Source organism: Leucoraja erinacea, unplaced genomic scaffold (assembly GCF_028641065.1).
Source record: "Leucoraja erinacea ecotype New England unplaced genomic scaffold, Leri_hhj_1 Leri_208S, whole genome shotgun sequence".
Lineage (NCBI taxonomy): Eukaryota > Metazoa > Chordata > Chondrichthyes > Rajiformes > Rajidae > Leucoraja > Leucoraja erinaceus.
This window is the reverse complement of record NW_026576109.1, coordinates 41237-53903: the sequence shown is the minus strand read 5'-3', so window position 1 is coordinate 53903 and position 12667 is coordinate 41237. Positions and strand designations below refer to the sequence as shown.

The 12667-nt window shown below is 46.0% G+C and overlaps 2 protein-coding genes across 2 annotated transcripts; one reads left to right on the top strand and one right to left on the bottom strand.

Annotated features, from left to right (window-relative positions):
* Positions 1-900, bottom strand: LOC129716320 (probable G-protein coupled receptor 139). The gene has a single exon (XM_055666188.1). The coding sequence runs from the start codon at positions 898-900 to the stop codon at positions 1-3; it is 900 nt and encodes a 299-aa protein (XP_055522163.1).
* An 8406-nt stretch (positions 901-9306) lies between these two features.
* Positions 9307-12196, top strand: LOC129716318 (uncharacterized). The gene is made up of 3 exons (XM_055666187.1): positions 9307-9647; positions 10033-10118; positions 11904-12196. The coding sequence occupies exons 1-3, from the start codon at positions 9307-9309 to the stop codon at positions 12194-12196; spliced, it is 720 nt and encodes a 239-aa protein (XP_055522162.1).
* Positions 12197-12667: the final 471 nt, after the last annotated feature.

Genomic DNA, 12667 nt, shown 5'->3' with positions numbered 1-12667 from the left:
TCAGTTTGCCAATTTAAATAACTTTCCAGTGCAACGGATCGGGTACGTTAGCACACGGAACAGCTCCTCTCTGAACTTGCTCTGGGTCACGGTGTAAATGGCCGTGTTGGTGCAGGAGCTCAGCAGCTGAAGCATGCATCCAACATTTTCCAATCCTTCCAAAGGGTTTCCCCAGGCCTTGTGCATAAACACATTCAAACATCGAACCGCAATAAACTGTGCAACACTTGTGGCCCAGAGCAGGATGAAGGAGCTCGAGATTGCCAGAAGTAAAACGACCGACCGTCTGCGGTTCACCATCTCCTGGTCTTTCTTTTTCGCGCCACCGCTGAGGTCCCGGAGGTTCCTGCGGACCCGACTGGCCACGGAAATGCGTCTGATGGTGAGCGCGTTAAACAACAAAATCAGGCAGAATGGAATCACCGGGGTGAACAACTGTTCGGCCCAAGAGAACACTATCCATTCGGGATGAATGTAAAAATGTACGAGTTTGAAGCAGCCCAGTTCTCTACCCGTTCCGCGATAAGAAGTGTATGCGAAGGGCAAGGGTAGATTTTTGAGGCAGACGAGCGGGCTCACCGTCAGGATAACAATCGTCGCCGTGCTCTCTGTGCAATAGTTGGTTTTCATTTTCTGAGTAGAAATCGCAACAAAGCGATCAAATGTGAACGCGACTGTGAACCACACAGAACAATTCACCGTGACTGACGCGAGGTAGATTGTTATTTTGCACACAGGAGTGTAGGGCAAGGAGACATGCCACCAATACGTATCAGCAATCCGGTGAAATATCACCTCACAGAAAATCACAGAGAGGTCCGCGGTCGCCATGGCTACCATGTAACGAGTGATGCACTTGGAGAGGCCGCACTTGCCACGGGACAGGATCACAATCGCCATCAGATTCACTGGGAAATAATGAAAACAGAAACTGATTAATTGTGTGGTGGGTGGGAGCAGACGGATTCATTTAAACCTGTGTCGCCAGTGGCAGAGACTATTTTGTTTAACGAATCAATATTTGGGTAAATCACCCGTCAAACGTTTGCCAAAAAGTTGTTCAATCTGTAAATTATTAAATTCCTGATTACCAAAATTAGTGGGATTGCCTTATGTAGAAAATAATTACATAAAGATGAAAATATTGGTGCAAAAGGCAATCCGATTTTAGAAATCAGGAATTTAATCTGCAAATGAATAAAATCCCGTTGACCAAAATTAGTGGGATTGCCTTATGTACTAATTTTCACAAAATTATGCCAATCGCTTGATATTGATGTAACATCCATCGTGGATGTAAAATATACAATATTCTCAACAAGTCAGTCAGTGTCTCTAAAGAATGGAATTAACTATCCAAAAGTACCGTCCATCAAATCAGAATTAAGAGGGGATCCTCCCAATATCAAATATTTGATTTCATTTTTATAACCGTAAATTCAAATGCGCAGTGTCTTTTTTATTGCTGAGACTTGAGCAACGTTTGCATCGTGGCATTGAGTCAATCGGGGTCTGGATTAACGCGGTCTGTTTTCCATTGGGCCTTCGAGAATGTATTTCCGAACATGAAAGGGTTTCAGTGAAGCGCAGCAAATATAATTACAAACAACCTTCACAAACAAGGCTAACAACATAACGGGCAAGTATTTTCTGCCGAACATCGGGCGGGCCTCCGTACGGTACCTGACAAGAAAAGGTGCTGGAGTATCTCAGTGGCGGAGGCAATATCTCTGGAGGACATAGATATGCGACGTATCAGCTCGAGACCCTTCTTCAGACTCCGATCGGCAGAATGATCCTGACCCGATACGTCGACTGCGTCGGTCCTCCAGAGATGCTGCAAGACTGGCTGAGTTAACCAATTCTTTGGTTCCACTGCAAGATCGCTGCACGTGTAGTTTATTTCATCTGCGCTCCGTTTTTGTGGAACAGGTTGTTTGTACGACCTTCAAATCCGGCTTTGCTAAATTATCCCTATGAGAATTTAAGAGCGATACGGAAAATGCAGTCTCACATGACTGATCGGGTGTATTCTCGTTCTGCCGAGTGCAGTACGCACAGTGGAACAGAAACTGCCACTCACAGCGACGACGAAATTTCGTTTCACCTCGCAACAGCGCAAGTACGGGCATTGATTTTGGTAAAAAGCCACGAGGGCTACATTTTTGCCAGCTTCAATGAGCGGCATCCATCACATATACCAACGCGCTACCTCGCTCCTAAGAGGCACATCGCTTATTTTAGTTTAGTTTAGGAATACAGCGCGAACGCACGACCACCGGCCCACCTAATCCGCACCGATCAAGCACACTGCTACACACACAAAGGACAATTTATTTTACTTTTATGGAGCGTGGGAGCAAACCGAAGATCTCGGGGAAAACTAAAAAGGATACGGAGAGAACGTACAGACTCCTTACAGCCAAGCGCTGTAAGACAGTTACTCTAGCGCCGCGCCAGCGTGCCGCCCGAACCCCCGCTCGGCTTCTCGCTATGTCCTCTTAACCTTCAATATTCTGCGCTTTTCAAACATGAGATGTGCCGACAATTACCTACCAGGTATACCGATTGCTGCCAGAATCGGATAATACACAAGTACTATTTTTACCGCGATCGGAATAACGTGCATTGTAATGCGATCACTCCTTGTGCTGCAGCTCAGCGGTTGTCAGCGAAACAAACCAATATCTGGCATATTTATAATGTAAATGAAGGGAAAAACAGGCAACGATATTGCATCCCTGTGGACATTACTTACACATTTTTGAACAAACATCTAATGTTTTCCATGTAATATTCAAAATGACCTTATCCTGAAGAATGAGGTCTGAAACGTTGCCTATTTCCTTCGCTCCATAGATGCTGCTGCAACCGCTGAGTTTCACCAGCACTTTTGTCAACCTTATTCTTAAAATGTGGCCCCCTGTTTCTGCACGCCCCCAAAATCGGGAACATGGTTCGTGTCCAAACCCTTAATAATCTTACATGTTTAAATAAGATCTCCTCTCATCCTTCCAAATGCCAGAGTATACATGCTCAGCCGCTCCATTCTCTCAACATATAACAGCCCCACCATCCCGGGCATTAACCTTGTGAACGAACGCTGCATTCCCTCAATAGCAAGAATGTTGGACCGGCTAGATGGAGGAAACATGTCTCACCAATGTCCTGTACAACTGCAGAAGGACCTGTACTCCTATGCGCAAATCCTCTCGTTATGAAGGCCAACATGCCATTATCTTTCGTCACTACCTGGTGTAGCTGAATATTTACTTACAGTGGCTAGTGTACAAGGACACCCAAGTCTCGTTGCACATCGCTTTTTCCCATATCTCACACCATTGAGATAATAATCTGCTTCCTTGCTCTTGCAGTTAAAGTGGATAACCTCACATTTACCTATATTATGCAGCATCTGCCATGAATCTGCCCACTCACTCAACCAGTCCAGCCCACCTTACATCCACCTCGCATCCTCTTCGCAGTTCACACTACAACCCGGCTTTGTGTCATCTGCAAAAATTTGCTCGTTATTTTTATTTCGAAACATAGAAACATAGAAACATATTATTAGGTGCATAGAAACATAGAAATTAGGTGCGGGAGTGGCCATTCGGCCCTTCGAGTCTGCACCGCCATTCAATATGATCATGGCTGATCATACAACTCAGTATCCCGTACCTGCCTCCTCTCCATACCCCCTGATCGCCTTAGCCACAAGGGCCACATCTAACTCCCTCTTAACTATAGCCAATGAACTGGCCTCAACTACCCTCTGTGGCAGAGAGTTCCAGAGATTCACCACTCTCTGTGTGAGAAAGTTTTCTCATCTCGGTTTTAAAGGATTTCCCCCTTATCCTTAAGCCGTGACCCCTTGTCCTGGACTTCCCTAACATCGGGAACAATCTTCCTGCATCTAGCCTGTCCAACCCCTTAAGAATTTTGTAAGTTTCTATAACATCCCCTCTCAATCACCTAAATTCTAGAGCGTATAAACCAAGTCTATCCAGTCTTTCTTCATAAGACAGTCCTGACATCCCAGGAATCAGTCTGGTGAACCGTCTCTGCACTCCCTCTATGGCAATAATGTCCTTCCTCAGATTTGGAGACCAAAACTGTACGCAATACTTCAGGTGTGGTCTCACCAAGACCCTGTACAACTGCAGTAGAACCTCCCTGCTCCTATACTCAAATCCTTTTGCAATGAAAGCTAACTTACCATTCGCTTTCTTTACTGCCTGTTGCACCTGCATGCCTACCTTCAATGACTGGTGCACCATGACACCCAGGTCTCGCTGCATCTCCCCCTTTCCCAATCGGCCACCATTTAGATAATTGTCTGCTTTCCGGTTTTTGCCACCAAAATGGATAACCTCACATTTATCCACATTATACTGCATCTGCCAAACATTTGCCCACTCACCCAGCCTATCCAAGTCACCTTGCAGTCTCCTAGCATCCTCCTCACAGCTAACACTGCCCCCCCAGCTTAGTGTCATCCGCAAACTTGGAGATATTGCCTTCAATTCCCTCATCCAGATCATTAATATATATTGTGAATAGCTGGGGTCCCAGCACTGAGCCTTGAGGTACCCCACTAGTCACTGCCTGCCATTGTGAAAAGGACCCGTTTACTCCTACTCTTTGCTTCCTGTTTGCCAGCCAGTTCTCTATCCACATCAATACTGAACCCCCAATGCCGTGTGCTTTAAGTTTGTATACTAATCTCTTATGTGGGACCTTGTCGAAAGTCTTCTGGAAGTCCAGGTACACCACATCCACTTGTTCCCCCCTATCCACGCTACTAGGAACATCCTCGAAAAATCCTATAAGATTCGTCAGACACGATTTACCTTTCGTAAATCCATGCTGACTTTGTCCAATGATTTCACCACTTTCCAAATGTGCTGCTATCCCATCGTTAATAACTGACTCTAGCAGTTTCTCCACTACCGATGTTAGACTAACTGGTCTGTAATTCCCCATTTTCTCTCTCCCCCACCTTCTTAAAAAGTGGGGTTACGTTTGCTACCCGCCAATCTTCAGGAACTACTCCAGAATCTAAAGAATTTTGAAAGATTATTACTAATGCCTCCACTATTTCTGGAGCTACTTCCTTAAGTACTCTGGGATGCAGCCTGTCTGGCCCTGGGGATTTATTGGCCTTTAATCCATTCAATTTACCCAACACCACTTCCCGGCTAACCTGGATTTCACTCAATTCCTCAACTCCTTTGACCCGTCGTCCCCTGCTATTTCCGGCAAATTATTTATGTCTTCCGTAGTGAAGACGGAACCAAAGTAGTTATTCAATTGGTCCGCCATGTCCTTGTTCCCTATGATCAACTCGCCTCTTTCTGACTGCAAGGGGCCTACATTTGTTTTAACTAATCTCTTTCTTTTCACATATCTATAAAAACTTTTGCAGTCAGTTTTTATGTTCCCTGCAGTTTTCATTCATAATCTATTTTCCCTTTCCTAATTAAGCTCTTTGTCCTCCTCTGCTGGTCTTTGAATTTCTCCCAGTCCTCCGGTATGCTGCTTTTTTTCTGGCTAATTTGTACGCATCATCCTTCGCTTTGATACTATCCCTGATTTCCCTTGTTATCCACGGATGTACTACCTTCCCTGATTTATTATTTTGCCAAACTGGGATGAACAATTTTTGTAGTTCATCCATGCAGTCTTTAAATGTCTTCCCTTGCATATCCACCGTCAACCCTTTTAGAATTAATTGCCAGTCAATCTTGGCCAATTCATGTCTCATACCCTCAAAGTTACCTTTCTTTAAGTTCAGAACCATTGTTTCTCAATTAACAATGTCACTCTCCATCGCAATGAAGAACTCAACCATATTATGGTCACTCTTGCCCAAGGGGGCACGTACAAGAAGATTGCTAACTAACCCTTCCTCATTACGCAATACCCAGTCTAAAATAGCCTGCTCTCTCGTTGGTTCCTCTACATGTTGATTTAGATAACTATCCCGCATACATTCCAAGAAATCCTCTTCCTCAGCACCCCTGCCAGTTTGATTCACCCAATCTATATGTAGATTGAAGTAATCCATTATAACTGTTTTGCCTTTGTCGCACGCATTTCTAATTTCCTGTTTGATACCATCTCCAACTTCACTACTACTGTTAGGTGGCCTGTACACAACACCCACCAGCGTTTTCTGCCCCTTAGTATTTCGCAGCTCTACCCATACCGATTCCACATCCTCCAAACTAATGTCCTTCCTTTCCATTGCATTAATCCCCTCTCTAATCAGTAACGCTACCCCACCTCCTTTTCCTTTCTGTCTATCCCTCCTGAATATTGAATATCCCTGGATGTTCAGCTCCCAGCCTTGGTCACCCTGAAGCCATGTCTCCGTGATCCCAACTATATCATAGTCTTTAATAGCTATCTGCACATTCAACTCATCCGCCTTATTACGAATGCTCCTTGCATTGAGACACAAAACCTTCAGGCTTGTTTTTACAACACTCTTACCCCTTATACAATTATGTTGAAAAGTGGCCCTTTTTGATTTTTGCCCTGGTTTTGTCTGCCTGCCACTTTTACTTTTCACCTTGCTACCTATTTCTTCTACCCTCATTTTACACCCCTCTGTCTCTACGCTCACACATTTAAGAAACCCTTTCCCTTTAAATCCATCCTCCACTATCCCATTCAACACCCCACCCCCCTTATTCAGTTTAAAGCCACCCGTGTAGCTTTGGCAAACCTGCCTGCCAGAATGCTGGTCCCACACCTGTTAAGATGCAATCCGTCCCTTTTGTACTTCCCCCTTACCCCAAAACAGATCCCAGTGATCTAAGAATCTAAATCCCTCCCCCGTGCACCAGTTCCTCAGCCACACGTTCAGGTCCCGAATCTCCCTGTTCCTGCTCTCACCAGCACGGGGAACTGGAAGCAAACCGGAGATAACAACCCTGGAGGTCCTGCTTTTCAACATTTTTCGGATCTCTCTAAAGTCACGCTGGAGAATTTTCATCCGCTTTTTTCCGACATCGTTTGTGCTGACATGCACTACCACTTCCGGATGTTCACCTTCGCCCTTGAGGATTTTCTGCACTCTGTCCGTGACATCCTGGATCCTGGCACCGGGAAGGCAGCACACCATCCTCGCATCCCGTCTGTTGCCGCAGAACCCCCTGTCCGTACCTCTCAGGATGGAGTTTCCCACTACAATGGCCTTGCCTACTTTAGGCCTTTTTGGTTTTGGCTCAACAGCCCTATTCGCATCGCAAGCCAGTCCGCCGCTCACGTCTTCTGTCCCAACAGCTTCTAAGCGGATGAACCTGTTTACAAGAGGTACACCACCCGGGGACGTTGGCATTCCATGCTTCCCTCCTTTTCTCACTGTCTCCCACCTTCTCTCTTCCAGTACCTTAGGTGTAACAATCGTACTGTAGGACTTGTCGAGGAAGACTGCAGGAGTAGGCCATTCGGCCCTTCGAGCCTCCACCGCCATTCAATATGATCATGGCTGATCATCCAACTCAGTATCTCGTATCTGCCTTCTCTCCATACCCTCTGATCATCTTAGCCACAAGGGCCACATCTAACTCCCTCTTAAATATAGCCAATTAACTGGCCTCGACTACCCTCTGTGGCAGAGAGTTCCAGAGATTCACCACTCTCTGTGTGAAAAAAAGTTCTTGTCATCTCGGTTTTAAAGGATTTCCCCCTTATCCTTAAGCTGTGACCCCTTGCCCTGGACTTCCCCAACATCGGGAGCAATCTTCCTGCATCTAGCCTGTCCAACCCCTTAAGAAATTTGTAAGTTTTTATAAGATCCCCTCTCAATCTCCTAAATTCTAGAGAGTATAAACCAAGTCTATCCAGTCTTTCTTCATAAGGCAGTCCTGACTGTCATATAATTCCATCAGATGTATCATTAATATCTATTGTCAATAGCTGCGGCCCCTGCATCGAGCCTTGCGGCATTCTACTCGCCACTGCCTGCCATTCTGACAGGTAAATCCTTCATCCATTTTACTTGTCACATTCTCAAAACATTCCAGAAGATTTGTCAAGCAGCATTTCCTCTTCATAAATCCATGCTGACTTGGACCAATCTTTTAATTGTGTACAAATGCGCCGTTATTACGCCTTTGATGATTGACTCCAGCATCTTCCCCAGCTCCGATGTCAGGCTAACTGTTCTCTCATTTCCCGTTTTGTCTCACGCTCCTTTCTTGAAAAGTGGGATAACATCAGCTACTATCCAATCCACAGGAACTGATCCTGAATCTATTGAACATTGGAAATGATCACCAATACGTCCACGATTTCTTGAGCCACCTCCTAGAGTCCCCTGTGATATAGACCGTCAGATCCTAGTGATTTATCAGCCTTCAGTCCCATCGGTTTACCCAATACTATTGCTCGCCCATTTCACCCCTCACCAACAGAGCTACCCCACCTCCAGTGCCCCAATGCCTTGATCATATTGAATGTCAGTGCTGTCTCGAAAGGAGAATGACCTACACCTACAGCTATTTTGCTATGTTTCTGTGTTTCTCCATCCCTGCTGGTGACTGCATTAATTGCAATCTGTGTGTTCCCTTTCACTGGCTCATTGACAGTCGGAATTATACCGGTACCCAGCTCGACTGTGGGCTCGCATTGATCTTTCGTCGATGTTATAATCCGCGGTGCAGCAATTCCCACCACCTTCGGCCGTCCAGCCTCTCATCAAACAAACAAACAGACATCATTGCGGAGTTGAACAGGGGTGCTACAGCCTCTGCTGACAGAATACCTCCGCCACCCGTTCAGTTTAGTTTATTTGACACGTATACCGATTGGATAGGGGATTGTGCGTTCAACTTATCTACTGCCCCCATATGTTCAGCTGCCCGAATGGTTCAGATGGTCTACTGAACGTCAGAGAAACGTCAGAGCCACATCAGATGTTTCACATCAGATTTCAGCCCACCAACCAAATCAACAGGTTTAAGGGTCCACGTCTAAAACTCTCCCTTTCCTCACAAATCGATTGGGATTTTTCCAAAAATTCCCAGAACATCGCCCGCACCTAAACGAACAGCCCAGCTGAGGTTCCCGCTCAGTTGTCCGGAATTGGCTGCAGGATCTGTATGGCGACCTGGTTTTCAGACTCTCGTCACGTGAACCATTTATTCCCAGAGAGGGCGCGATGGGAATCCTCCTGTTGTTTTGTGCTGTCACTCTGCTTACGCCGTGAGTACCGGTCCCCTACTCCCACACAGTGCGGGTTTAATATAAAACAACTCGAGTCCACTCCGACCTGAATTTCAAACACTGTCCGCGATGTATCCTTCTGCCGCGGTTCGCCTCGAATTCGCACGAACCTCTCCTGGTGTTTCATCTACAGACTCCTTCAGTCAGTCAGTGACCCAGAGCCCGTATGCGGTGACTGGAAAAGAGTGTGAGCCCGTCACCATCACCTGCCTTTTCCAAATTCATTTCTGGGGCAGTTACAGATTACAGGCTGGACATTTCTTCAAGCGTGCACAGTCCGATGCACAGTGCCAGCGGGTCACTCCAGGTGGACGGTTTGTTGTGTGGATTAATATAGCGAAAAAGACCTTTTCGTTGAAAATTATTCGTTTGAGAGTTGAGGATATGGCCACATATTACTGTCAAGCTGAGTACAAATGGACTAAGCAGCCGGTCTATCCACAGTGTAGGAGAGTCGAGTAAAAACTCACCCCATTCAAGATATATATTCTTGGGTTCCGGAACCAAAATCACACGATTATTGTTCGTGACGCTGTAGTCCAGATAAATTACACAGGGATTACCGCATTCCGTTAACATTCCCTAATAATTGGTTCCGTGTTTGTTAAAGCACACAAGCCTGCGTGTTGGAGATCACTCTGCTCTTAGCTCTGTTTCTTAGCGGGAACCGGTCGACCCACCGATGAGTTGGAAGAAAGGATAGTTACTGGTTGGTGTGAAACTCCTGGAATAATTGGACCGCGATTCTAATGGTTGCCGGGCAAATCGCGGTGAGGACTGTTATTGTACTGCGAGCATCGAGAGACGGGGCACTGTGGATGGGGCTTCATGGAACACTTACTATCAGGATGGGACGGGGACTACGGTGACTGTCACAGCCGGTAAGTACCCTAAACCTCTCTTATCCACGGCTGTTCTTGGAAATATTCAGTTCCCTTTAATATTGGATCACGAGGCATCAATTGCTTTCCAATTGAAACAGGTTATATTTATAAAGGGTTCCGGCAACTTGCTCCAGATGTTGCGGTACACGTGAGTCCAATGAGAGGATATGTCGGGCTCCCCGGGAGCACAACCTGAATCAGGTTGAAGAATAGCTACTTCCCCAAAACCATCAAGATCGGGAACACCACACCGCGCTAACCACAGCTATGGATTTCTATGCAGACACAAGTAAATGCGGACGCTGACATCGGATTCTGAAGTCTAGATACCAAATGTGGGCTATCAGTGTTCTCCTGAAATGCTGCCTGGCCCGCGCAGTTACTGCTACCACCGAACCGCCGGCTTGTTCCAAAACACTATACGAAATCATTCTCTTGGTCTACAAGTTACTGCAGCCCATTGTGTTCATAAACTTTTCATAATTGTCTCTGGTTATACAAAGGATTTGTTTTTTTTGTTGCTCTAGGATTGTGGCCGTTAAATTATTGAGTTCGTTTTTGTATCATACATTAGGCGAGGAATGGACTGATCGTACGGAAATGTATGCAATCATGGCAATAATAGAACGGGTAGAAACGCAGAGTCTCTTGTGCAGAATAGGTGAGTCGAGGACCGGGGTTTGAGCTGAAGGGGAAGATTTAATAGGATTTGAGGGGTAACATAGAAACATAGAAATATAGAAAATAGGTGCAGGAGAAGGCCATTCGGCACCGCCATTCAATATCATGGCTGTTCATCCAACTCAGTATCATGTACCTGCCTTCTCTCTATACCCCCTCCATAACGTTTTCACACGGAGGGTAGCGGGTGTACAAAACAAGTTGCCAGAGTACATAGTTGAAGCTGGCACTATCCCACTGTTTAAGAACCAGTTAGACAAGTACATGGACTGGCAAGGTTTGTATGGATTTGGAACAAACGCGGCAGGTGGCACTAATGTAGCTGTGACATGTTTGGGCAACGTGAGCCGAAGAGCCTGTTTCCGCGTTATATCGATCCATGACTCTATGACTCTGTTATCCGATAAAGCATATTTTATTTCTAGGCCTGTGTACATCTACAAGTAAGAATGTCACTGTTCCGTTGTCGGAAGATAATACATTTAATCACCCTGTAATCGGTACTTTTGATTCTAACGGGGAATGACTGTTGGACTTAACAGTTATGTCCACATCCAAAACAAAGACCATGAGGCATAGAAGCAGAGTTAGGCCATTGGCCGGTCGTGGAAATTGAAATCCGCCGTTGGAAGTGAAAACGAGAAGTGCGCGGGTGAAGACTGCGATATGTAGCAAGGGTCAAATGAGAGAAAAGGGTGAAAGTGTTCGAGTTTTGAGCGTGAGGACGAAATGCCGATGTCAATGTTGCTCAAATCTCAATCAGAGAGATCAGATCGTATCATTCTCAAATCCAGCGTGTGTAGGCTTGGAGTCAGCGCGGACTTGGTGGGCCGAAGGGCCCGTTTCCGCGCTGTGTCCCTAAACTAAACTGTACTAAACTGAACTAATGTAAACTAAACCAAACTATACTAAAGCAAACTAACCTAAAGGAAATTAAATCTCCACTCGTCGAGGGAACAATTAAAGGATCCATAAATAACGTTTCCATATATTTTGCAAAAATGTGATGAACTACCGGAGACGGTAACTAGTTTCTGTGTGTGTCACAGTCTCCAACAGTCAATGTTAAAACAATAACTATTCCCCTGTTATTTTCCGCAGATTCCATTTCCGCGGGTTCCCAGAATCCGCCTCAACAATCCTCTCTTTCTGGTGACACTGCCACCCTTAACTGCGTATATTCCGGAATCTGCTCGTACACAGTATACTGGTACCGACAGTTCCCAGGGCAGGCTCTAGAATTCCTGCTCCAAAGACACACTTCAGGAAAGCAAGATGAGGAAGAGGCTGCCGAAGGTCGTATTTCTGGTTCTCTCGATCCAGGACAGAAAATCAGTCAGTTAACGCTCTCTGAAGTACTGCCGAGCGACGGGGCTGTGTTTACTGTGGGATGATGTGGAATCCGCGCATCGCACAGTTGGCACAGCGCAGTGAGATAGCTGTAGCCAAAACCTCAGCGTTGCGGGATGCAGGCACACAGCACTGCAGAACATCTGGGGCGCTAACCGAGAACCTCAGTGTAGTATGGATGTTTACCACGTTGCCAGGGAAGGAAAGAAATAGATTACAAAGATAAATTATGTTGAAATTACAGAAACACAATTAGTCTGGGGAGAGAGAGAGAGCCGAGAGAGAGGAGACGCGAGAGAGAGAGAGAGAGAGAGAGGAGAGGAGAGGAGAGAGATGAGAGAGAGAGAGAGGAGAGAGAGAGGGAGCAAGGATTGAGAGAGGGGAGAGAGAGAGAGAGAGAGGAGGAGAGGAGAGGGAGAGGATGAGAGGAGAGAGAGAGGAGGAGAGAGAGAGAGAGCGAAGAGGAGAGGGAGAGAGAGAGTAGAGGGGAGAGATGGGGAGAGAGAGAGGACGGG

Bases quoted from the DNA above. Each gene is read 5' to 3' on its own strand.
- LOC129716320 (XM_055666188.1), bottom strand. From the start codon at position 900: ATGGCGATTGTGATCCTGTCCCGTGGCAAGTGCGGCCTCTCCAAGTGC.
- LOC129716318 (XM_055666187.1), top strand. From the start codon at position 9,307: ATGTATCCTTCTGCCGCGGTTCGCCTCGAATTCGCACGAACCTCTCCT. The intron at 9,648-10,032 runs GTACAAATGGAC...TTGTACTGCGAG, and splicing joins ACATATTACTGTCAAGCTGA to CATCGAGAGACGGGGCACTG. The intron at 10,119-11,903 runs GTAAGTACCCTA...TATTTTCCGCAG, and splicing joins TACGGTGACTGTCACAGCCG to ATTCCATTTCCGCGGGTTCC.